Below are 23,840 nucleotides of genomic sequence, written 5' to 3' on the forward strand. Positions count from 1 at the left end.
GAGGAAATCTGAGTTACATCAATGACATTTAATAGTTGTACTCTCCTTTTAGTAAAGGTGGTGGTGTTTTATTTCTGTAATCTTTTAAAATATTTTTAATTTTTTTTTTTAAGATTTTGTTTATTTACTTGACAGACAGAAATCACAAATAGGCAGAGAGGCAGGCAGAGAGAGAGGAGGAAGCAGGCTTCCTGCCGAGCAGAGAGCCCAGTGTGGGGCTCGATCCCAGGATTCTGGGATCATGACCTGAGCCGAAGGCAGAGGCTTTAACCTACTGAGCCACCCAGGCACCCCTAAAATATTTTTAATTTTTAATCAAAGTTGAATATGAATACAATTCAAACATCAGGGATGCCTGGGTAGCTCAGTTGGTTAGATGTCTGACTCTTGATTTCAGCTCAGGTCATGATTTAGTGGTCCTGGGATCAAGCCCCGTGTCAGGCTCTGCACTCAATGTGGAGTCTACTTGTCCCTCCCTCTTCCTGTGCTCCTCTCCCCACTCACTCTTGCTTGTTCATGGGTACTGTCTGTCTCTCTCTCTCCTCTCTCAAATAGATAAATGAAATCTTTAAAAAATCAGATGGTAGGGCGCCTGGGTGGCTCAGTGGGTTAAAGCCTCTGCCTTTAGCTTAGGTCATGATCCCAGGGTCCTGGGATCGAGCTCCACATTGGGCTCTCTGCTTGGCAGGGAGTTGGCTTCCTCCTCTCTCTGTCTGCCTCTCTGCTACTTGTGATCTCTGTCAAATAGATAAATAAAAATCTTAAAAAAAAAATCAGATGGTGCCACCACTTTGTTTAGATAAACAGTATCCTCCTAATATGACTTACTTCCTATTTTGTCCCCCTTACCAGAAGTATGTGCTTTGATCACTTAGCTAATTGTTTTGATATTTATCCCCATATTTCTAGCAAGTTTGAGTTGGTACAGTATTTTCCAGTTTCAAACTTTGTATCTTGGCCTTCATTACAAGGATGAAGTTTAACTTTCTTTCACTGCCCCTCACCCTGATGTCTGCCATTACTCCATATTGGTACTCTCCAATTTGTGTGTATTTATGTTGTGATTTTATCAATTTTTGTTCTGCTCCACTGTGGTCTAGTGGTTCTTTATGTCTAGGACATTCCAGTTATCCTGGGACCTTGCTTTAATCTCTTTTGTTGGATCTTCTATTCTTGGATACCAGGGCTTCTTTTTTTTGTTTTGTTTTACTCCCTTATTTTGATGCAGCACATCATTCTTCATGAGAAAAGTTGCATGCAAGGTAAATTTCAAACTCTGAGAAATCAATTTCCCATTCTTTTTTTTTTTTTAAAGATTAATTAATTTATTTGTGAGAGAGAGAACACAAGCAGGGAGGTGGGCAGAGGGAGAGGGAGAAGCAGACTCCCCACTAAGCATGGAGTCTGATGCAGGGTTTGATACCAGGACCCTGGGATTATGACCTGAGCCGAAGGCAGATGCTTAACCGACTGAGCTGCCCAGGCACTCCTCCATTTCTGTTTTTTATTGCTAACTTTGCTGGGTATAGAATTCTAGATTGGAAGTCATTTAGAAGTTTTGTTACTGGACCAAAGTGGGTCTGCTCTTTGGTGAGTTATAGACAGAGACCATACCAGGTGGAGTTGCCTCCAGAGGTGATCTTTATTTGTATAAATAGGGAGATCATGGGAAATAATTTAGAAAACTGTGACTGTTCCAATAGGGATAAGTTGTCTCCTTTTATTAGGGTTTGTGATGAATACTCCCCAAACCAGGGACTTTAGCATTGTAATGCACCTGAGGATGTAGAGCACTCTCTGATTCATCTGCACAGTTACCATCCATTATCCTCAAATGTTTCTTTTTCTGTTCCAGCAATTTTTTAGTTTCTAAAAGATGAAATTGACAGAACCTTTTAGGAGTTTCCGAGTTCAGTATGTCATTCCTGAGTTCAGCAGGTCAAGGGAGACAGTTTGAAGGCAATTGGTTCTTGGAATTTTGGTTTCTATTGTGGTTATTGAGAAATCTGAGCCCTTGGTATGAGATCTGTTTTTTCTTTCCAGAATCATTCAGGATCTTTTCTTTGTCCCTGTAATCTGATATTTCACAGTGCTGTACCTTTTAAGAAAATCTCTGTACTATTGGGTGGATGGTGGCCCCTCCAAATCTGGAAAATAATTTCCTTTAGTTTTGCGAAATTTGCTTGAATTATTTCTTTGCTTCATTCCCTCTGCTTTCTCTCTTTTGTTTCCCTGGACTTCTTCATTTTTAAGGTATTGCACCTCCTCCACTAGTTTGTTCTAATTAAAAAATACATATTATTTCCTATTTTCTAATTCTTTTATGTTTTATTTTTAAACTTCCTGGGAAAGATTTTCAACTCCTTTGTGTATTTTTCCTTTATCTTTTAAATTTTTAATTAACAAAGGTTATTGTTTCTAGATTCTTCTTTTTGTGGTGTTCTTAAATCTTTCTAAAGCTGTCAATGATGCATGTGTATGTTTTCTTCTCTCTTGCATCATCTGTTTTCTCTTAAGTTAACTTTCTTTTTGTCCTCTTAAGTTGACTTTTCTTTTTGGTCTCTTGTCCTTAATGTTAGAGGCTTTCCTTACATGCTTTGTGATCCACTGCTCTTATTGAAGAGAATGAGGCAGTAAAGAGCTGATGGGAAGGCTTAAGATGAGGCTTTTTGACTATAGGCTCTCCTGGTATGGCCATTTCCTAATTCATCCCAGTGTCAGTATCCTTACCTTTCCTCTTGCGCTGTTAAGTCTCCAGAAAAAGATCTTCAAATCTTCTGCCTGGAGGGTGAAGTCTGGCTGCCTGCCTGGTAGAAGCCCGGTAGGAAGAACATTTGGGATATTTTTGCTCCGTTCCCAGTTTTCAGTATGGGATCCCTGCCCTCAGTTGTGCTTCATTTTCCCACGTTCCCAGATTCTTTCTTTCACTCTTTCCAGGGAATGAGACTTCATTTTTCTGGAGTAGAGGGAGTCATGACAGTAGTCACCTTATTGTGTGAAATCAGCAAGGGAGTCTGAGGGCTCTTATCTTTAAAAAGCTGTCCATCAGAAATAATTTTTTAGCCTAGTGATTGCCCCCTCACACGTGTGTTCTTTGTGCTGTCAATTCTTGAGCATTTTGAGTTTCACAGGATAACTTGTGGTTTCTGTTGGCTTTTCCCACTGTTGGTCTGGCATTCAGCTTTCTTGGGGTTACTATGACAGTTGCTACTCAGGCATTTCCTTTCTACAATCTCAAAATTAATTTTCCTTTTACTTTTTTGTTCTCTTTGTTGTTGTGGATTTATTACAGTCCCTTTTTAGAAAACTGACATTTCAGTAGAGTTTCACGAGGGAAACTTAAGTTCAGTCTACTGTCTTTACCCCAGATTTTTTAAACCTTTACATATGAGATATTAATTAATTAAATAGGTCTGAGGAATAAGTAAACCAAATTTCTCTCAAGTATTTACTAATTTGAAGATACCTTATTAATAGTTTTTATTTACCCTGTTTTTTATTTCCACAATAACAATACCAATATTATCTGATTTTTATGGCTTCTTTCTCTCGCTAGAGAATAAAACATTAAATTATATAGACTGTAGTACTTCCTGGATTCTTTTTTTTTTGTTTTGTTTTTTATTAAATAATTTTGTTCAAGTATAAAATACAAAAGTATACAACCCAAGCAAAAGTGTGTACAAACCCTCAATCTTTAGTGTGATGAATTTTCACAGAGTGAACTTTACTCTGTTACCAGCACCCAGATCTTTAAATAGGTATGAATAGTAGAGTTTAGCAGCTCAGAATTAATGTTTCTTATGGTCAGGGGATGGACATGGAGTTTTTTCTTTCTCATGTAAGAAATTCCAATTCTGAATTGATGCAACTCTCCATTTTTCCCTTATTTTACTTGCAATTTAATCCTTGCAGGGCAAAGAAGTAAAAGCTGTGTCTTCCTCATTGTTTTATGCTTTACCCATGCAATACTGGACCTTAAAGTTTACTTCTCTTAGTCTGCTGACTATTGGTAAATGAAGGGAGCTCAGTAGTCCCTGTCCTTCTTCTCCCAGCCCTGTGAGAACTAAGGGTTTAAGTTCTGTTGCTAGTATCTGAGTAGTTTCTTCCCTCTGCTGTGTGGATTAGCTCCCTGTGGTGTGAAATATGAGTAGTAGTCCCAGTTTCCTTGGGAGGAAAGAATAATTAAATGGAAAGATAGAAGTCAACAGAAGCTACAGCATAGCATCGAAGCAGTGTGTCTGATGGGTCAGACAAGTCTGAAGGGCTGCAGGGACTGCACAGTCTCCTGTGTGTCAGGGAGTCACCGTTTCAGGGAGCAGCAGTTGAAGGGCTCTTGGAAACCAGGTCTTGGACAGCTAGGTTGCACGTGGGAGCTGTCCTCAGGGACAATTAATCAATTTCCTAGTGTGCATTAGTTTGAAGGTTCAAGGGAGGTGTGGGGTTTTGAAACCCTTTTAGATTAGATCCCTGGAGTTCATTGAGAAGGCACAGCTGTTAGTGACTGCTGATCACCACCTTGGTTGGCATCACAAACAGAAAATAGTAATAGAAGTCCTTTTTTATGAAAAGTGACTCTCAGCACTTGGCTTATTCAACCAATCTCCCTCTTTCTCCTTCCCCTGATATTATAGGAAACAGTTATATTAATCGTAGTTGGAAGGAGGAAGGGAGGAGAGGTATATTTCATATGAACTAGCAGTTTCATTACAATGCAGTAAATACTGAGAACGGTCTATGGGAGTACATAAAAGGAAATCTTAACCCAGCCTTAGGGTTTCCTATAATAAATAAGAGGATGCAACATCTGTACATATAAAAGAGTCAGAAACATGGAAATTTTGGTTAAACATTCTCCTTGTTCCATAACACTTTTTTTTTTTTTTTTTTTTTAAATATTTTAGTATTTCAAGGGAACTTTAGGATTACAGCCTGGAGATTCTGCACTGTTCATCAATGGACTTCATATTGATTTAGATACACAGGATATATTCAGGTATGGATAATATTTTTTAGTCTCGGAAAGGTTATATAATGTTAGCTCCTTATAGTATGTTCAGATTGTCCTACTTGAAGTGGCATGTTGCAAAGCCTAATGGCTTACCAGGTGCAGTGAATAATGAATCCTGAGTCATGAGTGGATGACAGGGATGAAGATGATAATACTGTCATTTGTTATCATAATGTGTATTCAAGGCCTTGGACATTGAAGGTCTAAGTGTCTTTTGAGGATGCCCTTTTAGAGCTATAGTTTTCTACTTATCCATAAAAAAAGAGAGAGTGTGAACAGGTTCTTTTACTTCTGGAAACTGTGTGAAGTAAGTTTATCCAAAATGTTGCCTCTGCATCCCGTGTCTCAGAAAGTGTTCCATCTTACATATATTATTTAAATATCTAGGGACACCTGGGTGACACAGTTGGCTAGGTGGCTGACTATTGGTTTCTGCTCAGGTCATGATCTCAGTTGTAGTTTCAGGGTTATGAGACTGAGCCCCACATGGAATCAGCTTGTGTTTCACTTCTCCCTTTGTCCCTCCCTTGCTTACTCTCTCCTTTCTCTTTCAAATAGATAATAAATCTTAACCAAAAAAAAAAAAAAAAAAAAAAGTATCTACCCTTTTGTGTTGCTAAAATGTGGTTCAGGACTAACTTGCTCTAAATTGGTCCTATGAATTTTGAGGGTGGGTGGATAGGTAGAATTCAGATTTTGTCCTTGGAATTAAGATTGACACAGTTGACACTGTGGCTTCGTAATAGTAAAAACAAAAGCTACTGCTGATGCTTTAGAAGATATTCCACAATATTATTTCCACAATAAGATATTTTTCACATTAATTATTTTAATTGAGCTCTTACTGCTTTTCAGAGCTGGTAAAAAGTTTGTAAAATTGATGTGGATACTTTATTTTTTTTTATTTATTTATTTTTTTAAAGATTTTATTTATTTATTTGACAGAGAGAGATCACAAGCAGGCAGAGAGGCAGGCAGAGAGAGAGGAGGAAGCAGGCTCCCCGCTGAGCAGAGAGCCCGATGCGATGTGGGGCTCAATCCCAGGACCCTGAGATCATGACCTGAGCCGAAGGCAGCGGCTTAATAACCCACTGAGCCACCCAGGCGCCCCTGATGTGGATACTTTAAAAAGATTGCCCAGATTTGTAATTTTCCTTAAGTAAAAAATATACTCATATCTCTTTAATTTTTCAGAGTTTACAAATTGATTATTTAAACAGTTTTAAGTGATACACAGATAAAAATATTAAGAAAAGTAAAATCTTCATCCTGGCTTCTTATTTCTTATTTTCTTATTTCTTATTTCTTTTTCCTCCTCATCTTTTCTACCTTTCGTAGCAAACCTTTACATTGGGTATAAATTCTTCCAGACCTTTTTTGTGTTTGTATATATAAGCAAACATGTTCCTCCTGTCCCTTACTTGTAGATTGACACTGATGTTGTAACCTATGTTAAATCTATATAATGTTATTTTTTAAAATAAATTTTTAATTATGAGATAATTGTAGATTTATATAGAAATAATACAGAGATGTTACCATAGTGTTTTTTAAAACAGGCAATGTAAAAAACACTGAGGATTATTCATCCTCAAATTGTGTGTTAATATTTAGAGATAATTTTATACCTGATAGATACATTGATAAATATATATAAGAAGAAAGTCCTACCTACTTCATTCTATATATTTTGACAAGATGAAACAAGGGCAAGACCTCCCTTTTTTGATTTCTCTGCTAGTTTGAACAGGGCATTGAGTTTGAACTGATGAATTTTTTTCATGGTGAGTTTTTTGTTTTTTTTTAAACTTTTTCTACTAAATACCATTTTTTCCCCCCAGTCTGTTTGATGTATTGAGGAATGAAGCTCATGTAATGGAGGGTCTGCATAGACTGGGAATAGAAGGCCTTTCTCTGCATAATGTTTTGAAATTGAACATCCAGCCCTCTGAGGCCGACTATGCTGTAGACATCCGGAGTCCTGCTATTTCAGTAGGTATTCTGTTGGAGTGTCCAAGGGGCATTCTGGCCAGGCATTTTATATGGTTTTCTCATTTGTGAGAGGTAAGTTATTTCTGCTGTCCCTTATATTGGCATCATAAAGTGATTTACAACAGCTGCTTATTTGGGACTCTGTATATATAATAAAGTAGTCTCTTAAATCCTCCAAAAACTTGAATTACTGTGTCTAATGTGATTAAGATAATGATTTTTCCAGTTTTGTATCCCTGTAGGATTTGGCTTGGGAAAAAGGATTTTCTTGGGAAAAAGAGTGCTAAGTTTGTATTTTCTCTGTTGTGTACAAGTTCTATGTGATTTTTGTGTATGTTTTTTGGCCAGTATCCTTTTTTAAAAGAATGTTGGTTATTTTATATGTAAAGAATTTATATAATTAATATCTGCTGTGTTGATATCTCTGAGCCTCTATCTCCTTGTGTGGTCAAAGCAAGATTGGTGTTACAGGTGTGCCTGGCACACCCTTGGCCCTCCTGTCCTTTTTTTCTTGGTTACTGTACTGCATTTATTGTAGGGAATTTTTTTCAAAAGAAAATTATATAGAAGGTAGATGATCATTATTTGAGTTCTCCCTAGGTAATGTAGTTGTTATTTTGATATTCTGTCATTTCTTTTCTTATTAAAAACATCTTTAATTATAAAAGTAAAATTACAAAGAGTAAAGAGATTAGTATAATTAATATCAGTATAGCATATCACCATACTTAGTACATGTTAACATTTAATCATTTTGTGTCAGATCTTGTTTTCTTGGAAGAAAACTCTTGTTTCTGTCGAAGTCCTCTTTCACTTCCACCCCTTTCCTCTCTGCAGATGATTCCTCTTTGGAAGTTGGGGTGCGTTCCTCCTGTCCCTTACTTTATTACTTTATTTCCTATTATAGTTTTGAAAATTTGAAAAATGCCATATCTTTGTCCTTTGTCAGTTTCCTTGTTACTCAGCAATTTTGTCAGGACTCACATAGTTTGACCCATACAGATCTATTTTATCCTGTCATGTTTTAATTTTGCTTATTTAAAAAAAAAGAGATCTTTTGTACAATCACAGTTTAAAAGTCAGGACATACAAAAGGTTATGTCATCATACCCATATGTCATCACCAGTTTTTCTCCCTAAAGTAACAGGCACTATTAATTACTTGTGTATCTTATACTCTGCTTATAGGAAATACTCTGCTTATAGGAAAAAGGTAATATCCACATACTTTGCCACCTTGCCCTTTTTGTAGGAATGTTACATACTGTTTACTTACTGTTCCCTTTATGGAATTAAGTTGTATCCAATTTTTTGCTGACATAAGCAGTACTGCAGTACTGTATCTTTTTCTACCTCTCTCTTTTTGCATACATGTGAGAATTCATTTGGGGTGGATACCAAGAACTAGAGTACTTTTCTAAAGTGACTGTTTTCTCCTCTAAAGTGCCTGTTCTAGGCACTTTGGGTGAGTTCTAATTGCTCTATACCCTTGCCTATTCTCGGATATTGACAAACTTTAAAATTTTTTTCAGTTTAATGAGTGTGAAGTTTCACCATGGTGTTAGTTTCTAATTCTCCGATTACTAGTGAAGATGTAGTACATCTTTCATGTGTTAATTGCCCTGTTGAATTTCCTCTGTAAATTTCTTCATATCCATAGCTTATTTTCATTTCTCATATGTTGTAAACCTTTTTTAATTGATATGTTAGATTTCTATACATAGCCTTGCTACTAGTCCTTTATTGATTTTGTAGGTTGCAAATATCTTCTGTGGCTTGTGTTTTAGTCACTCATCTTATCTTTGTATTTTTGAAAATGGTCTTTCCCTTGTGATTATTCTTAAAATCATTTCAAGTCTTACTGTTATTTCTGGTAATTTCACTAATAGTGACTAAAGTATATGCATCATGTTGTGCTATTCTTTTCCTAGTGGATCAACAACTTGGAGGTTGACAGCAGATATAATTCATGGCCTTCTAGTCTACAAGAATTGCTTCGACCCACCTTTCCTGGTGTTATCCGGCAGATTAGGAAAAACTTGCATAACATGGTGCGTAAAACTACTTATTGTCTGGTGATGAGCTCTGTTTCTCCCTTGCCTTCTCCTCTACCTTTCAGCGATATCTAGACCATTCATTTTTCTCCTGTACTAGCTGCTTCTCCCACCACTATGACTACTAAATATGTTCTTCTACTTCCATATTCAAACTGAAGGGCTTTTAAATGTCTTGATCATGTGTAAGACTGTGAGATGTCACAGTAGCAATAATGTCTCCATCAGCTTGTAAAGAAATGTTCCTTATCCTTAACCTGAAAGTTTAGACTGTGTTGTTTTAGTTTTTTAAGATTTGTTTATTTTAGAGAGAGAGCTTGCCAGTGAATGAGCATGCAGGCAAGAGTGGGGGGAGGGGCAGAGGGAGAAGGAGGGAGAGACAATCTTGAGCTGACTCTGCACTGAGCATGCAGCTTGATATGGGGCTTGATCTTATGACCCTGAAATCACAACCTGGGCTGAAACCAAGAGTCAGACACTTAACCGATTGCACAACCCAGGTACCCCTTATTTTAGTTTTAACATAGTTTTACTCAGAAGATGAATATGCTGCTACTCTTTTCCTTTAATATCTTAATCTCTAAAATATAAATAAATCTTTCTGTGAGCTCCTACTTGTTACTTCTTATTTCATTGCTTTAGTTGGCCCTCTTTTTTTTTTCCCTCTCATTTCTTCCTTTTCTACCATTTGCTCTTAAAGGGATTGGGGGCCAGTCTCTTCTCCAGAACATGCAAGGGAAACTGTCCTCTGAACTCACCACACTCTTGAAACCACTTTTTTCCTTTACAGCCAAAATTTCATTTTTTTTTTTTAAGATTTTACTTATTTATTTATTTGACAGAGAGATGGAGCACACAAGTAGGCAGAGCAGCAGGCAGAGGGAGAGGGAGAAGCAGGCTCCGCAGATCAGGGAGCCTGATCCAGGGCTTGATCCTAGAACCGTGGGATCATGACCTGAGCTGAAGGTACAGACTTAACCAACTGAGACATCCAGGCACCCCTCATTCTTTTTTTCTTACTATATATCTGAACTTTATTAAATGGGATTATGTACGTAATTAAAGCACACCATGAGACCTTAATACATGATAGCTATTATTGTGATCTAAAAATTGAGTTCTAAATGAAGTCTTAATTTGGAGATGTTTAGAAATGAATACACAGAAAAGATAATCTCTGTTTTCTAAGGTAGAAGAGTTCATAAAACTTGGATTTTTTTAGGTGTAGTAAACCTATTGGTGTTAATAATCTGGAACACAGTTCCCATGTTATTAGCAGAACATCATGAGGAAATCACTTCACCTTTTAGTACCGCGTTCTTTTGAACATTAAGGAGGGAAACTGCTGTTTGCATAACTCTTCTTTGGGGGGTTCAGGAGTTGCTAGAGGGGAGCCTTGGCGGCTCAGTTTTAAAGTGCCTGCCTTTGGCTCAGGTCATGATCCCGGGGTCCTAGGATCGAGCCCTGTGTTGGGTTCCCTGCTTGGTGGAAAGCCTGCTTCTTCCTCTCCCATTCCCCCTGCTTGTGTTCCCTCTCTAGCTGTGTTTCCCTCTGTCAAGTAAATAAAATCTTAAAAAAAAAAAAGTTGCTAGAAAAAGATTACCTTCAAGTACTAAGAGTAGTAGCATTTTTATTGGACCTGTGATGTTTGAATAAATTTCATTTTATGTGTTCCCTTCCCCTTTCCCCTTTACAGGTTTTCATAGTTGATCCTGCTCATGAGACCACAGCAGAGTTGATTAACACAGCTGAGATGTTCCTCAGTAATCATATACCACTAAGGTAACACTGGTATTGATTGAATGATATATATCTAATTAGCTGAGGTTTTGTCATTTTTAAATGCAAGTCTGGTACTACTGGATAATTAATAGTTGGATCATTAATGGCAGTTTTATCTTTTGTTTAAGTATGAAGCAGTGTCTTTTGGGGTAGAAAATTTAATTCTCAATGAATAAAAGCTTACCACCATTGAATTATTAATAAATAGCCATGTAAAAATAGTTTGTGGTCTCAGCTTGCTTCCCGGTAAAAGGGACTTTTCCTAGGTAAGTGTCCACATCACAAATCCCATTTCCTCTTTCACTGGAGATAAAGAGCTTTGCCAACAGCTTTTTTAGACTGTCAAGGAGTAAATGTACATGCAGCTTTTTTTTTTTTTTAAGATTTTTATTTATTTGACAGAGAAATCACAAGTAGGCAGAGAGGCAGGCAGAGAGAGAGGGGGAAGCAGGCTCCCCGCTGAGCAGAGAGCCCAATGTGGGGGTCAATCCCAGGACCTTGAGATCATGACCTGAGCCAAAGGCAGAGGCTTAACCCACTGAGCCACCCAGGCACCCCTACATGCAGCTTTTTGTAGTCACAGGAACTCTTTGTCTTGTTTGCATTGCCAAATCTACCAACACCGTACTTGAACGGCTGGGTTTTTCATTGTGTTTTTTTTAAGAACAATGTTTTAATGCTTTACAAATACATGCTAAGATATTTTCACTTACTTTAAAAAAGATTTTATTTGGGACGCCTGGGTGGCTCAGTTGGTTAAGCAGCTGCCTTCGGCTCAGGTCATGATCCCAGCGTCCTGGGATCGAGTCCCACATCGGGCTCCTTGCTTGGCGGGGAGCCTGCTTCTCCCTCTGCCTCTGCCTGCCATTCTGTCTGCCTGTGCTCGCTCGCTCTCCTCTCTCTCTGACAAATAAATAAAATCTTTAAAAAAAAAAAAAAAGATTTTATTTGTTTATCTGAGAGAGTGAGTGAGAGAGATCACGAGCAAGGGAGAAGGGTAGAAGGAGAAGTAGACTCCCTGCTGAGCAGGGAGCCTAATGTGGAACTTGATCCCAGAATCCTGAGATCATGACCTGAGCTGAAGGCAGACACTTAACCCACTGAGCTAACCAGGTGCCCTTTTTCACTTATATTCTGAATAATGTTCATCAAAATTTGAATTCCTAGAAAACATGAAAATAGAAAAGAAGTCTAGCTAACAAGTGTTGTGTGTTCTGTACCCAGCACTGAGCTAAATGCTGTGGTTAGTATTAAAGCTGTACTTCTACCTTCTTGGAGAAAATACTGTGCATACTTTCAGACATTTTAAGGAAAATATTTGATCCGATGCTAGGTTATGTCCTAGTCATAGTGCTTTAGAATTTCAGGAAAGCAAAAGATTATGAACTAACATATTTGGGAGGGACAAAGGTTTCATGGAACAGTTGGGTATTAGTTAAGCTTTGAAGAAAATAGAGGATTTTTTTGATGGAAAAGTAGAGATTTTGTTTAGTGAAATTTTTCATGTAAAACATGAATATCCCCTAGTTTGATGGAGGACTAATCTACTGGATTGCAGCCAGGGCTGTATTTTGATGAAAGGGGAAATAACACAGAAGAAGTTGGTCCATGTTTCAGGATGGGCAGTAAGGAAATATTTTTTGAATTTCATTGAGGGACAAGAAGAGAAAATACGGTTTTCACATTGTGAAGGTAGGTGAGAAGACATTTAACTCATAAACAATTGAGAGGCATGTTGGCATACCTAGTTGGTGGAGAGACCCAAGGCAGACTGGCTATTGTTTTTGTCTTTCTTTCGCTTGATATGGTACACTAGGGTGTTTACAGGGGCTGAAGAAAGGAGGGAACAAATCTGGGAGACTCCCTAGTGGTACTTTGTGAGAGACTGGGCCTGAGAGAAACAGAAGTCTGAAGGGGCTTAGCTAACAGAAAAACTCTGATGCCTTTTCTAGAAACTGGAAATGTGGAAAGGGGAATTCCTTTGTGAGGAGATACTTAGCTCTTATTTTTGTCTTCATAAGAATAACACTCAGGTCATTTCTGCCTGGAACCTACTCATATGATTTCTATTATGTGTGATTTTAAAAAACACAACTTTTAATCCATAAACAAATCTTCTTGCTACCACATCTACATATAACATACTTTCTACATACCTCAGGAGAGCATGATGTTTAATATGTATCTTTTTATATTTTCTTCTGTTTTTAGGCTTTACCTTTTAATTTTTTTAATTAATAGACTTTGTATTTTTTTTCTCTCTTTTTTTTTAAAAGATTTTATTTATTTATTTGACAGAGAGAGATCACAAGCAGGCAGAGAGGCAGGCAGAGAGAGAGGAGGAAGCAGGCTCCCTGCTGAGCAGAGAGCCGGATGCGGAGCTCGATCCCAGGACCCTGAGATCATGACCTGAGCCGAAGGCAGCGGCTCAACCCACTGAGCCACCCAGGCGCCCCTAAGTAGACTTTGTATTTTTTAGAGCACTATTAATTCACCCCTATTGATGCATTATTATTAACTAAAGTTCATAGTTTACATTAGGGTTCATTGTTTGCATTGTATAGTCTGTGGGTTTTGACAAATATGTAATGACATGTTTCCACCATCACACAATCCTACAGGATCATTTCACTGTCCTCCACGCCCCCCACCTGTGTGTCCTTCCCTTTCAACTGCTAGCAACCACTGGTTTCCTTACTGTCTCCATTGTTTTGCCCTTTCCAGACTCGTGATATATATATCTTTATTAGATTGTCTTTTTTTTTTTCATTTAGCAGTAGGCTTTTAAAACTTTATGTCTTTTTATGGCTTGATAGGCCATTTCATCACCAAATAATATTCCATAATATAGATGTACTTTAGTATTTGTTGTTGTTGTTGTTGTTTTTAAATCCAGTCACCTATTGGTAAATATCTTAGTTGCTTCCAAGTTTGGGCAATTATAAATAAAGTTAGTGTAAACATCTGTGTGTAGATTTTTGTATGGACGTAAGTTTTCAGCTCATTTGGGTATATACCAAGGGGCACGATTGCTTTAGCTTATGGTGTAAGTGTTTTGTTTTGTAAGAAATTGCCATACTGTCTTCCAAGTGGTTCTAGTATTTTGGATTCTTATGAGCAATAAGTATGAGTTCCTGTTGCTCCACGTTCTCTCCAGAACTTGGTGTTGTCAGTGTTTTGGATTTTAGCCATTCTAATAGTTGTGTAGTGGTTTTAATTTGAAATTCCCTAATTAAAAGATGTTAAGCATCTTTTAAAAAAAAATTTTTTTTTTTTTTTTTTTTGGGCTTATTTGCCAACTCTGTGCCTTGGTTACTGAGGTACCAGTTCAGATCTTTTGCCCATTGTTGAGTTTTAAGAGTTCTTTGTATATTTTGGATATCTGTCTTTATCATGTATGTGTTTCTCAGTTTTTCACAGGTTTTCTGCCAGTCTGTGGCTTGTTGTCATTCTCTTAATGGTGTCTTTCACAGACCAAAAGTCCCAATTTCAGTGAAGTTTAGCTCATCCTTTTTCTTTTTTTTGGTCGTGGATCATATTTTTGCTTGTTAGATCTAGTAAGTCACTGCCCAACCCAAGATCACCTAAAATTTCTGTTTTCTTTCCTAGGAATTTTATAGTTCTGTGTTTTACATTCATGTTTATGATCCATTTTGAGTTAATTTTCTGTGAGAGGTATAAGGTCTCTGCCTAGATTTGTTTTTTTACGTTGTGGATATCCAGTGTCGTCACCATTTGTTAAAAAGACTGTCCATTCTCACTTGAATTGGTTTTCCTCCAATATGTAGGCTAGTGACTTCTGTATTGGCCAGTGCAAGTTATTTGTCCCTCCTACCCCCCCTTTTTTTGCCCAATTTGTAGATGTGTAATGGTATCTTTTTGTGGTTCGTTCTTTTAATTTAATTTAAATTTTTAAGTGCAATAAACATTAACCTTGGTTGTAGCTTTTTGCCAACAGATAATAGTAAACATTTTTAGGTTTTCCATTTACCAGTGATTTTTATCTTGCCTTTGTTAATTTCAAAATCTACTCTCCCCTTTTTATATATTTCCACATTCTGAAAATGTTTGCTTCCCCCAATTTTTGCTTAAAAACAACAAAATCTTCATCTAAAACTATAGCAAAACCCTTCATGTCAATAAAGGCCTTTCACCATGTGGAAACAGTGTGCTTTAACAGTTGAAAAGTCTAAGCCACTTTTGGGAACCTGTTTTTCTATTCTGTAAGTGATGAATGCCTTTGCCAACTGTGTTAGAGTAGGGTGTGAACTGTGCTTTTCAGTAGAGGAAGTTACAATATGTGATTGGGATACAGGGGTGCCATTCTTTTTAACCAGTTGCATTTTTTGAGAAAAGTTTCTTTTTCTTCTTTTTACCCTTCCCTCTCTCCCCTAGAATTGGTTTAATCTTTGTGGTTAATGACTCTGAAGATGTTGATGGGATGCAAGATGCTGGAGTGGCTATTCTGAGAGCATATAATTATGTTGCCCAAGAAGTGGATGATTATCATGCCTTCCAAACTCTGATACATGTATGTTTTCAATCAAAATGGCGAATAATTTTCTTAATTTAACTTACTCTAAGAAACAGTATGAGTTAAGAGGATTTTATATTTCTGTAAAGAGAAAAAGCTTGATGAATTATTCTCTTAACCTTTATGTTTTATATTTAAAGAGTTGCTTTTACTGATTTACTGATGTTATTAGTAAATTGCTGTGATTTCAGCTACGATTTCTTAGTCCTACTAATGTACCTTAGCCTTCTCCCTTTTGATGACTTGAAATCACAAATTAATTTTTTTTTTGTAAATGTGATGTTCTCTGCTTGTTTAAAAAAAGTTTGCTTTTTTTCCTTTTAAGGTCTGTATGATATTTTCATTTAATTAATATTCAAATCATAAATTCTTACTATTTTCCCCATATTTTTACCTTGGGAATTGAAATTCCCTGAGTTTTATATATACTTAAGATACTTTCTCAAGTTCAAACAGGGAACTCTCTTGTTTTCTTTTTTCTATTTTTGAATATAAAAAATTTGTAAATAACGGCTCTTTTGCTTATTAAAATGGGGGCATTTTAAAAGTTAAAATGTTCATTTATTTGGCTAACAGCTATTAAAGACTTAACATTTGCCAGACCTGGTACTAACTGCAAAGGATACAAAGAAGAGTAAGACTTCACCCCAGTCCCCAAAGACCTTACAGTCTAGTGGGGGACATGTCCATGCATGCAGATGGTTAATGCAATGTGGGAAGCAGAGTCAACTGTGGCAGCACTAGGACCTCACTCCATAATTGTGGAGTGGGATGTTATCCCAGCTGAGTGTAGAAGGAAAAATAGGAGTCATTTGAACAATTGCTGCAAATCAGAAGTAGTAATTCCCTTTGTCCATGTGCTTGAGCAGAGCTGAGAGGGGAACGTAGTTATTGAGGCCGTCTGTCCAGGCAGTGAGTGTCCAGTTTGCAGAGGTTAAACTCCAGTTAAAAACATCATTCTGATGTTTTTATGCTTATCCATTATTCTGATGGATGTATGCAGACAGGTCTGATGGAGGGTAAAGACAGTGTCAGGGTTAGTGGTTGCTGAGCTGTTGCTGGGATCTCTGTGAGAGATGATGGTGAAAGATGGTTAGCAATAGGGCTATAGAGAAAGAAGTTCAGGAAAAGATGCTGAGGATGTATTTTAAAGTCTATTTTTTAAAGTTGTTCCCCCACCCCCACAGCTGTGTATATGAATATACACATACTCATATATATGTATATGAGTTTTCATTTTTTCAAACTTCTTTTTGTGATAGCAAAAACGTTGTTCATTGTAAAAATCTTTAAAAATAATATTAAAGTGTATGGATTTAAAATTTCTCTCTTTCCCTTAACTAATCCTGCTTCTTAAAGGCAGCCACTAATAGAAGGTTGTCTTATAACCTTCTAGGTATTTAGCTATATATAGACACAGTTGTGTTGTTACTTGTTTTATATCTGCTTTTTATTTATTTCTTTTTCTTTTTCTTTTATTTATTTGACAGAGAGAGTGAGAGATGGAATACAAGCAGGGGGAGTGGGAGAGGGAGAAGCAGGCTTCCTGCTGAGCAGGGAGCCAGATGTGGGGCTCGATCCCAGAACCCTAGGATCATGACCTGAGCTGAAGGCAGATGCTCAGCACCCAGGTGCCCCTATATCTGCTTTTTAAAAAACAATGATTTTGCTGTACATATTTTATAACTTTCTGCCCCCTAAATATCATGGCCATGAGTTCTAATTTCAAGGAGTATGTAAAGGTATTCAGATTTTTAAAAAATTGACACATTTTTGCATTTGGGACTTAATGTGAGTATGAATTGATTGGGTCATTTTAAGAATATGTAGTTTCTCATATAAGAAAGTGTCTTATGGAATTATATGAAAAAGGGAGAATTTCTAACATGTTCCATTTCACCTTTCAAGAAAAATAGCCATGTTTTCCCTCTACATTCAGAAATCTTTTGTAATAAACATTCTGAAATCTGGATTTAAAAGTGTGTTTGGTTGCCTGATTTTTCTTTCTTCAGATATATAACAAAGTAAGGACTGGAGAAAAAGTAAAAGTTGAGCATGTGGTCAGTGTCCTAGAGAAGAAGTATCCATATGTTGAAGTGAATAGCATTTTGGGGATTGACTCTGCTTATGATCAGAATCGGAAGGTAAGAAATTCTCATTGGACCGCAATGCTATGCTTTCCTTACCTCCCTTTTTTGGGGAGTTGATGAGTAAGGGTAGTGGTAGTTAAAGTATTTAGGTACATAGCATTTAACAATTTAAAAACCAGGTTACTTTTCTGTGTTTGTGAATGCAGTTTATATTTCAATTTTGTGATGATATTACTGATTTTTAGCTGGCATATTAACTATTAAATTGAAAAACAAATTTCTTCTACACAGTGCAGTGGTTGTACTTGTGTGATGTATGTTCCACATAAAAACCATTAGAAGTGTGTGGTGTATGCTTGCCAGGATATGACTTGCCATACTAAAGTTGTTTAGGCTAAAGAAAAAAATACAGTAAGGTGCGCCTGGGTGGCTCAGTGGGTTAAAGCCTCTGCCCTGGGCTCAGGTCGTGATCCCAGGGTTCTGGGATCGAGCCCCGCATTGGGCTCTCTGCTCAGCGGGGAGCCTGCTTCCTTCTCTCTCTCTCTGCCTGCCTCTCTGCTGACTTGTAATCTCTGTCAAATAAATAAATAAAAACCTAAAAAAAAAAATACAGTAAGAAATGTAATAAGCAGAATGGCAAAGTGTGGTAGTAAGGATGTAGGGAAATACTTGCAATTTTTATTTAAAGATAATACTATTAAATACAGTAAAAGGACCTTTATCTTTTATAAGCAGGAGCAAGGTAGTCATTTGAATATAAATGGTCAGGCAAGGAATCTAAATACATTTCTGAGACATTTTAATTTAAAACAAAGAATATTTATGATTTTTTTTTTTACTTTTAAGTGAAGGAAATGTTTCTTCATTGTTCAGTCTTGTTAGGTTGTATGTTTTTAGAAATGTATCCATTTCTTCTCGGTTACCCATTTTTTGGTGTATAAATTGTTCATTGTTCATAGAAGTCTCATGATCTTTTGCATTTCTGTGGTGTCAGTTGTAATGTCTCCTGTTTTTAAAATTTTTTTATTTTTAAATTTTTTGTTATGTTATGTTAGTCACCATACAGTACATCATAGTTTTTGATGTAGTGTTCCAAGATTCAGTGTTTACGCATAACACTCAGTGGTTCATGCAATACGTGCCCTGCTTAATACCCATTACCGGGCTAACCCATCCCCCCATGCCCCTCCACTCTAAAACTCTAGTTTGTTTCTCAGAGTCCACAGTCTCTCATAGTTCGGTTCCCCCTTTGATTTCCCCTCTTTCATCCTCCCCTTCCTTCTCCTAATGTCCTCTATGCTATTCCTTATGTTCCACAAGTAAGTGAAACTATGTGATAATTGACTTTCTCTGCTTGACTTCTTTCAGTCAGCATAATCTCCTTCAGTCCTATCCATGCTGATGCAAAAGTTGGGTATTCATCCTTTCTGATGGCTGAGTAATATTCCATTGTATATATGGACCACATATTCTTTATCCATTTGTCTGTTGAAGGGCATCTCAGCTCTTTCCACCATGTGACTATTGTGGACATTGCTGCTATGAACACTGGGGTGCATATGGCCCTTCTTTTCACTACATCTCTATCTTTGCAGTAAATACCCAGTAGTGCAATCACTGGGTGATAGGGTAGCTCTATTTTTAATTTTTTGAGGAACATCCACACTGTTTTCCAAAGTGGCTGCACCAACTTGCATTCCCACCAACAGTGTAAGAGGGTTTCTCCACATCCTCTCCAACACTTGTTATTTCTTGTCTTGTTAATTTTGGCTATTCTAACTGGTGTAAGGTGGTATTTTTTTATTTGAACTTCCATGATGGCTAATGATGAACACTTTTTCATTGTCTGTTAGCCATTTGTTTGTCTTCTTTGGAGAAATGTCTGCTCATGTCTTATGCCCATTTTTTGACTCAATTATTTGTTTTTTGGGTATTGAGTTTGAGAAGTTCTTTATAGATCTTGGATATTAGCCCTTTATCTCTAATGTCATTTGCAAATATCTTCTCCCATTTCATGGGTTGCCTCTTCATTTTGTTGACTGTTTTCTTTGCTGTGCAGAAGCTTTTAATCTTGATGAAGTCCCAAAAGTTCTTTTTCACTTTCATTTCCTTTGCCTTTGGAGATGTGTCTTTAAAGAAGTTGCTGTGGCAGATGTCGAAGAGGTTACTGCCTATGTTCTCTAGGATTTTGATGGATTCCTGTCTCACATTGAGGTCTTTAATCCATTTTGAGTTTATCTTTGTGTATGATGTAAGAGAATGGTTGAGTTTCATTCTTCTGTATATAGCTGTCCCAATTTTCCCAGCACCATTTATTGAAGAGACTGTCTTTTTTCCATTGGATATTTTTTCCTACTTTGTCGAAGATTATTTGACCATAGAGTTGAAGGTCCATATCTGGGCTCTGTTCCACTGGTCTGTGTGTCTGTTTTTATGCCAGTACTGTGATTGGTGATTACAGCTTTGTAATAAAGCTTGAAATCCAGCAACGTGATGCCCCCAGCTTTGTTTTTCTTTTTCAACATTCTTGGCAAATTGGGGTTTCATACAAATTTTAGGATTGTTTGGTCCAGCACTTTGAAAAATGCTGATGGTATTTTGATCAGGATGGTGTTGAAAGTATAGATTGCTTTGGGCAGCATAGACATTTTAACGATGTTTATTCTTCTGATCCATGAACATGGAACGTTTTTCGATCTTTTTGTGTCTTCTTCAGTTTCTTTCATGAGTGTTTTGTAGTTCCTTAAGTATAGATCCTTTACCTCTTTGGTTAGGTTTATTCCAAAGGATCTTACAGTTTTTGATGCTATAGTAAATGGAATCAATTCTCTAATATCCCTTTCTACAGTTTCATTGCTAGTGTATAAGAAGGCAACTGATTTCTATGCTTTAATTTTGTATCCTGCCATATTACTGAATTGCTGTATGAGTTTTAGTAATTTGGGAGTGGAGTCTTTTGGGTTTTCCACATAAAGTATCATGTCACCTGTGAAAAGAGAAAGTTTGACGTCTTCTTTGCCAATTCGAATACCTTTTATTTCCTTTTGTCTGATTGGTGTTGCTAGGACTTCTAGTACTATGTTGAACAATAGTGGGGAGAGTTGGCATGCATCCTTGTCGTGTTCCTGATCTTAAGGGAAAGGCTCTGAGCTTTTCCCCATTGAGAATGATATTCACTGTGGGCTTTTCATAGATGGCTTTTGGTAAGGTGAAATTGAGGAATGTTCCCTCTATCCCTACACTCTGAAGAGTATTAATCAGGAAAGATGCTGTATTTTGTCAAATGCTTTTTCTGCATCAGTTGAGAGGATCATATCGTTCTTGTCTCTTCTTTTATTTGTGTGTTCTATCACATTGAATGATTTGTGAATGTTGAACCACCCTGGCATCCCAGAGATAAATCCCACCTGATTATTACAGATAATCTTTTTAATGTACTGTTAGATCCTGTTAGCTAGGATCTTGTTGAGAATCTTGGCATCCATATTCATCAGGGATATTGGTCTGAAATCCCCTTTTTGATGGGGTCTTTGCCTGGTTTAGGGATCAAGGTGAAGCTAGCCTCATAGAAAGAGCCTGGAAGTTTCCCTTCTGTTTCTGTTTTTTGAAACAGCTTCAGGAGAAAGGTATTAATTCTTCTTTGAATGTTTGGTAGAATTCCCCAGGGAATCCGTCAGGTCCTGAACTCTTGTTTTTTGAGAGGTTTTTGATCACTGCTTCAATCTCGTTACTAGTTACTGGTCTATTCAGGTTGTCAGTTTCTTCTTATTTCAGTCTTCGAAGTTTATAGATTTCCAGGAATGCATTCATTTCTTCTAGGTTGGTTAATTTACTGACATATAGCTGTTGATGATAATTTCTGATGATTGTTTCTATTTCCTTGATGTTAGTTGTGATCTCTCCCCTTTCATTCATAATTTTACTTATTTATTTATTTTTAAAAAATTTTATTTATTTATTTGACAGAGAGAGGTCACAAGTAGGCAGAGAGGCAGGCAGAGAGAGGGGGAGAGGCAGGCTCCTCACCAAGCAGGGAGCCTGATGTGGGGCTCGATCCCAGGACCCTGGGATCATGACCTGAGCAGAGGCTTTAATCCACTGAGCCACCCAGACACCCCTCATTCATAAGTTTATTAATTTGGTTCCTTTCTCTTTTCTTTTGGATTAGTCTAGACAGTAGTTTATCAATCTTATTAATTCTTGCAAAGAACCAGCTTCTAGTTTCATTGATGTGTTCTACTGTATCTCTGGTTTCTAATTCATTTATCTCTACTCTAATTATTTCCCTTCTTGTGCGTGGGGTAGGCTTAATCCGTTGTTGATTGTCCAGTTCTTTAAGATGTAAAGAGAGTTTGTATATTTGGTATTTTTCAATTTTTTTGAATGAGGCTTGGGTGGCTATGTATTTCCCTCTTAGGACTGCTTTTGCCATATCCCGTAGGTTTTGGACCGATGTGTTTTTGTTCTCAGTGGTTTCCATGAATCGTTAAGTTCTTCTTTGATTTCCCGGTTGACCCAAACTTTTTTTTTTTTAAAGATTTTTATTTATTTTATCTGACAGAAGAGATAGAGCCAGAGAGCACAAGCTGAGGTAATGGTAGAGGGAGAGGGAGAAACAGGCTTTACAGTGAGCAGAATTCTGTATCTTTTATTTATAAATAAATAAATAAATAAATAAATCTTTTATTTATAAATCTGAAGCTATGATATCCTCTGTATGATATTTGAAAGTTGTAATTATTTGTACTAGGCTGTACAATTAAAGTAGAATTTTTAAACTGAAGACAATGTAGTCTGATAGGTGTATATTTATATTTTTCAAGCTAGTGTGATAATGATATTTAAGAGAAGTCCTAACTTACACACATAGACATTTTGCTTTTGACATGTTAACTCTTGTGTCCTTATTAATTTCAGTTATCATATGTGAGTAGGTCATTCATAAGACCTTGCCTGTAATTCTTAAGGTTTTTAATTTGCTTACAGCTAACATTTTTAGTTATCATTGAAGAAATTCTCATGTAATTTTTAAGTTTAGCTTTTTGGTAATTAGGCTGCATTCTGTTAATTGGTCTGGTAAGTTATTTACAGTTTGTAAGAAAGGAAAGTATAATCAAAATATCTCCCTCCCACTCCTCATTTTCACTCAGTTGCCATTTCCAGAGAAAACCAGTTTTATTTCTTACTGTCACTTAGGAGTTACAATGTGGGTTTTGTATTGTTTTGTTGGGGAGGATAATTTTTAAAACTCAAGTATATTAAAATTGAGTTTTTAATGAATGTCTTTGAAATAGTTAAAACATCAAAGAACAAAATTAACATGGTAAGAATTTTAGAAGTGTAAATTTTAAAAGTGTAAACTATGAAATCAACATAGAAGGCCTTTCTGCCTGTGCCATGTTATTGTCCATCTGGTTTAAGTTTGTACCATTAGTTACCTGTGGGGCTAGATTGGATTAGAAACTAAGTAGTCTGTTGCTGTTGATGATTGTCAGTTACCCAATTGAACTACTTTTCTATTTATATATATATAAATATATATAATTCTGGTATTTTCAGAAAGTATTAGTTAAAAGATGTCCAACAAGAATGTTTTAAGGAATCCTTTTTACATCTTGGGTAGTAATGTAGGTTTTACTTTGACAAATTAGTCTTGGTTTGTGGTTGATGTCTGGGGCAATGTACCTCTATACTGACCATCAGAGAAGAGTATTCATCTTAGCTATATTTACCTTTAGGTTCTCCTGGCAGTTCCCTGCTAAGGAACCTTTTTTGTCTTGGAGAAGGAAAAAGGTGGGGTTTAGTATATTATAGAGCAATTTTGAAGCACTGTTTTACCACCAGCCTTGTTTTGTTTTCTAAAAGTGTAATTTCTATGTTAGTGATAGGGACCTTTTTAAATTAGATTGGGGTGTAAATATTTCATCTCAGGAGCACACATAATTGATGGCAGTCTATCATTTTGCTGCCCATTATTGTAGCCTCTAGCCACATGTGGCTTTTAAAATGAAAATTAATTAATTTCAAGTGCTCAGTAGTTACATGTGGTTAGTGGCTGCTGCATTGGATAGCAAGATAGAATATCTCCGTATTTGTTGAAAGGTCTGTTATATGTAATTAAAGTTTGGTAGCCTGGGCAGCTTAAAATTACCCTCATCCCCAAATCTGTTCCTAATTTTCAAGGTTTTTCTTTTTTTTTTTTAATATATTTTATTTATTTATTTGATAGAGAGATCACAAGTAGGCAGAGAGGCAGGCAGAAAGAGAGGGGGAAGCAGGCTCCCTGCTGAGCAGAGAGCCCGATGTGGGGCTAGAGCCCACGACCCTGAGATCATGACCTGAGCCGAAGGCAGAGGCTTAACCCACTGAGCCACCCA

General features: G+C 36.8%; 1 protein-coding gene across 2 annotated transcripts in view; it reads left to right on the plus strand.

Annotated features, from left to right (window-relative positions):
- The window catches only part of UGGT1 (UDP-glucose glycoprotein glucosyltransferase 1), a 121,755-nt gene that overhangs the window by 36,987 nt on the left and 60,928 nt on the right, over positions 1–23,840 (plus strand). For both annotated transcript variants that reach the window (XM_047722755.1, XM_047722756.1), the window contains exons 12-17: positions 4,905–4,996; positions 6,853–7,003; positions 8,935–9,054; positions 10,754–10,839; positions 15,235–15,370; positions 17,386–17,517. In XM_047722755.1, coding sequence (XP_047578711.1) covers positions 4,905–4,996; positions 6,853–7,003; positions 8,935–9,054; positions 10,754–10,839; positions 15,235–15,370; positions 17,386–17,517 — 717 coding nt within the window. The remainder of the gene's footprint in view (positions 1–4,904; positions 4,997–6,852; positions 7,004–8,934; positions 9,055–10,753; positions 10,840–15,234; positions 15,371–17,385; positions 17,518–23,840) is intronic.

This window comes from Lutra lutra, chromosome 3 (genome assembly GCF_902655055.1).
Source record: "Lutra lutra chromosome 3, mLutLut1.2, whole genome shotgun sequence".
NCBI classification, from domain to species: domain Eukaryota; kingdom Metazoa; phylum Chordata; class Mammalia; order Carnivora; family Mustelidae; genus Lutra; species Lutra lutra.